Source organism: Hordeum vulgare, chromosome 5H (assembly GCF_904849725.1).
Source record: "Hordeum vulgare subsp. vulgare chromosome 5H, MorexV3_pseudomolecules_assembly, whole genome shotgun sequence".
NCBI lineage: Eukaryota > Viridiplantae > Streptophyta > Magnoliopsida > Poales > Poaceae > Hordeum > Hordeum vulgare.
The window spans coordinates 1,101,239-1,105,239 of record NC_058522.1 but is presented as its reverse complement, the minus strand read 5'-3'; the positions used below and the strand labels follow the sequence as shown (position 1 = coordinate 1,105,239).

Here is a 4,001-nt window from a genome sequence, read left to right as displayed (position 1 = left end):
TTTTCGTACCCTGACTGGTACAAGAAAGAAGAAGGAAAGAAGGAACACATTGGCATGCTCGTGAGAACCGAGTTAATAAATTGTTAATGAAGCACACGGCATTGGAATATATATATATATATATATATATATATATATATATATATATATATATATTATTGTATGTCATTTTCAAATCAAGGAATTGAAAGTGTATGTACTGAAATGAAACACATGACAAACTTCTTAGTAGCACACCACACCACACCACACCAATCAACATGAAACAACACAAAAGGTAGTGAATTGAAACACATAACTAGCTAGGACTCATACGACTTAAACATCACCAGGGGTGTTAGGCATGGCAGCCTCTGGCCGGCTGATGAACCCGAGGTGGGTGAGTAACGCCCACAGAAGTGTTATCAGCTCGCCACCCCGCGCAATGGCCTCGGCATGGGCGGCGACATTGTCCGACGGGGCGGCATAGAGTATCATCTCAGACCAGAATTCTGCGAGGAGCTCCCATGCCACCTCTTCTCCTTCATTTCCCGCCAGCTCCACCAGCTTCTTCCCGAGCTCCGCACCATTCTTGAGCAGGTCGTGTGCCTCTTCAGACCCGGCACTCAGCGCCTGGACCAGCGCTTCAGGACTCAATGACGCCTGCCCGGTGTTGCCGGATGCCGCGAGTGCGCGCTTGGCTTTTTTCTTGATGCCCTTGTACAAGCTTTTGCACCACTCGTTGTTGTCGGGGAGTAGATCTGGGACATAGGCTACCAAGTAGGCACAATAGCGTGACAAGTGTGTGGCGGCAATCTCATTAGCAGAGTCAGCCTGGCGGAGTGGCTCCGATGTTCTCACTTCAAGGATGCTCGTGGCAATGTGGGCCACAAGCATGGTATCAGCTACACCTTTGACGCCATTCGATGTTGAGAGCGGATTGTTGTCGGCCTGCAGTTGTAGCCTTGTACAAAGGGATGCCACGCCATTGCTTCTGTTCTTCCAATTGGGGCTTCTAAGTGGCTTGAGGAGAGCTGCCTTCACTGCTCTTGGTACCTTCTTCCTGTGAAGCAGTGGGATGAGGCGTCCGAGAAGAGGCACTGGGGTTGTGCTTGGGTGGAGTGCCAAGACTGAGCATTGGTTCATTTTGTCCACCCAATGATTTAGCAGCTTGCATTTTCTACGCAGCACAAGGCTAAGCATCTTCTTCTTCCAATGTGATTTCTGCCACGAAGAAGCATGCCTAACATAGGAGCAGATCAGGAATACTTTAGTCCAGTTAGAGCAGATGTAACAAGCAATCTCCCGCACCTCCGAAAGCACAACTAGTGCCGCAAGCAAACCCACTGGGGCAAGATCGAAGAAAATATTTCCATATTGTATCTGGTTCGAAGAACTATAGAAAAAATCTTCATGTTCATTCTGGAACGAAGGATGGAAATTCAGAAAACACTGCATCTGTCCATGATGTGGCCATCCCATAAAAGCATACAGCAAAATCACAACTGTTATGAGCAATAGATATAATAAGCTCAAACCCATGGTTAGAAGTGAAATAGATATGCTCAAAATGGGTAGCCAACTGCTTGAATATGAGGTTGGGAGAGATGAATAATAATAATCATGAAGGAAAGAAAGCTCATGTGCAATCATCCCAAGTGATCTTTCATCATCAACATCCTGGAGCAACACGTGTGACAATAAGTTATGGGCCTTGATGAAACCAAACTCAGCAATTGTATGCCTTGTAAATCGACATCTTAACAACTTGAACAATGCAAACGAAAAGCATATATCTTTTAGCTGCTTGGTTGAATACCTCGGAAATATATCATCCTCTAACCTCCAAACTTTATCAGTGGTCACTAAATTGTTGTTGTCTATCCCTGTCCCATCAGCTTGGTTAAATAACCATTTGATACTATAACCATGAGGCTCCTTCTGTACCAATGTTGTGTCCTCTCCCGTAACTATGAGTGGAGGAAGGGAATGCTCACTTGTTAGCTTGGCTTTTAGTTGCTCCATGTATCCAACAATGAAATGAGGATTGCGCCCAAATGCTAATGACCTGCTTGCCCCATACCAAGCATAATATTTGAGAAGTAGCTTGGCAATGAGAAGAGAAAACAATGGAAGAACCGGTAATCCATTTGCAAGATCCATATGCTTTATGGACCATTGTCTCGTTGAATAATATCCCCCTCCTAGGTAGTACACGACAATGTACGAGGTCCATATTGCTTGAACAAGCAGTACAGTGCCAGGAAGGGTAATGTTTCGTCCTTTGTTGTCATCACCAGCAACTATTGTAGTGGTGTTGGCGCCAGCAATCTGAACAAGACTAGCCCATACGAACACAGTGTAAATGTGGCTACGTGTACTGCACCACCCTGGTATTATGTGTGCATCGGAGGAAATAGTGACAACACCTAGATTACTATCGACGGTAGAGACAACATAGGAGAGGATGGGCACGAACAAGGTGGTGGCACCAAGGAAGAGGAAGCTGGTAAGTGGATGGTGACGGTAGCGCTGACCATAGGCACCGATCCCAACAATAACTCCTATCACGATGGTGCTGGCCACCAGCAGAGCGTTCACTCTCATCAACTGCCCATCTATGTGCTTAGAGAAGTCAGTGGTTGCTTGGTCGGAGCAGTTTCCGACGCCCATAATCTGCTTAACACACATATCAAATTCAAACATCAGTACAAGTTGAAGATGTTGACAAACACGCAAAAAGAATACAACCATTCGTCCAATGATGCTATGCTGCAATGTAAGCATTCAATTGATTCACTGATAGAACAACATTAAGACCAAACTAGCTCATAGATTCTTGTACTAAAGGAAATGATAAGCTTACACAAGGGTGGCAATCGGACTGCTGGAGTACCAGAGTATTGTTTCCTTGAGCGTCGGTTTTCAACCATGCGTGCTACGAGGTCATGGAAATATGTGTGTTATCTATTGCTACTAGCAGTCCATCCTGACATTTGCAAATGCACCATTCTCCTGATATAACTAATATATGCCTTTTTTTTCCTTTTTGTCTTTTTCATTTTTTCCACTTTTCCTTTGTTCCCTTTATTCCTTGGATCTGGATGCTAGACATGTTCTTTATTCCATGGTTCTTTGTAAAAACAAAAGAGCAAAATAGCTTTGGTACGTATCTGTTCGTCTCACTCACACTTTTTCATGTACTCAAGATTACCTTCACCCGGTGGCTTGGACTACATGTTGCTATGCACAGGAGCTCCATAAGATTCAGCCCTTGTTGAAATACGCTGCACATCTTTCTCATTCGCTTACGCTTATAAATAAATGTGTTGGTCGGTTAATGCAATTCAATCAAAACGGCACGGAGTGACCAGCCCCGGATTTTTTGAGCTGAAAACAGCTGAGCATTTAAGCATGCAATTCAACATGGCTAAGGAGATCGGCGCCTAATTTAAGAAGTGAAATTTTTTAGTGTAGCCTCAATTGATATATGAATCCTCCCTGATCTTCCTTTTTCCTCATGCATGTGAAGATAAAATAAAATCGAAATGTACAATAAATAAACTATTTTTCTGCTGTTTCCAGATAAATATGGTTCTAGTTATGATTGTCCAAATGTATACCTTTTTGAGTTAGACCAAGTTTTCACCGTAAATAGAAAAAGGAAAAAAAAGGTTTCACAAATTAATAGAAAATAGACCAAGTTCTCAGAAGAATGCATCAACATGTACAAGATCAAATGAAGAGATTGTGAACATATATTTCATGATTGATCTGAATCTGATGGAACTGATTGGATGTTATAAATTTTGGTAGTTGAATCATATGCACACCGTCTCTCGTTTGTTAGCACATCAAATTCAATTGCGATGATTCCGCGCGCTGGCAAGATGTCCTATCGCTTTATGTCCGGCTGTGTGAGTGTGACTGTCAACTGAGCTAAATTTGTGATACTTCCTCCATTCCACAATGTAGTGCGCATGCGCTTTGCGAGGTCTAAATTTCACCATAAATTTAACCAA

The 4,001-nt window shown here is 43.1% G+C and overlaps 1 protein-coding gene across 1 annotated transcript; it reads right to left on the bottom strand.

Annotated features, from left to right (window-relative positions):
• Positions 1-205: 205 nt before the first annotated feature.
• LOC123399059 lies at positions 206-2,766 on the bottom strand. Its single transcript, XM_045093486.1, has one exon. It carries the CDS (start codon positions 2,764-2,766, stop codon positions 319-321), a length of 2,448 nt encoding a protein of 815 aa, XP_044949421.1. The 3' UTR covers positions 206-318.
• Positions 2,767-4,001: the final 1,235 nt, after the last annotated feature.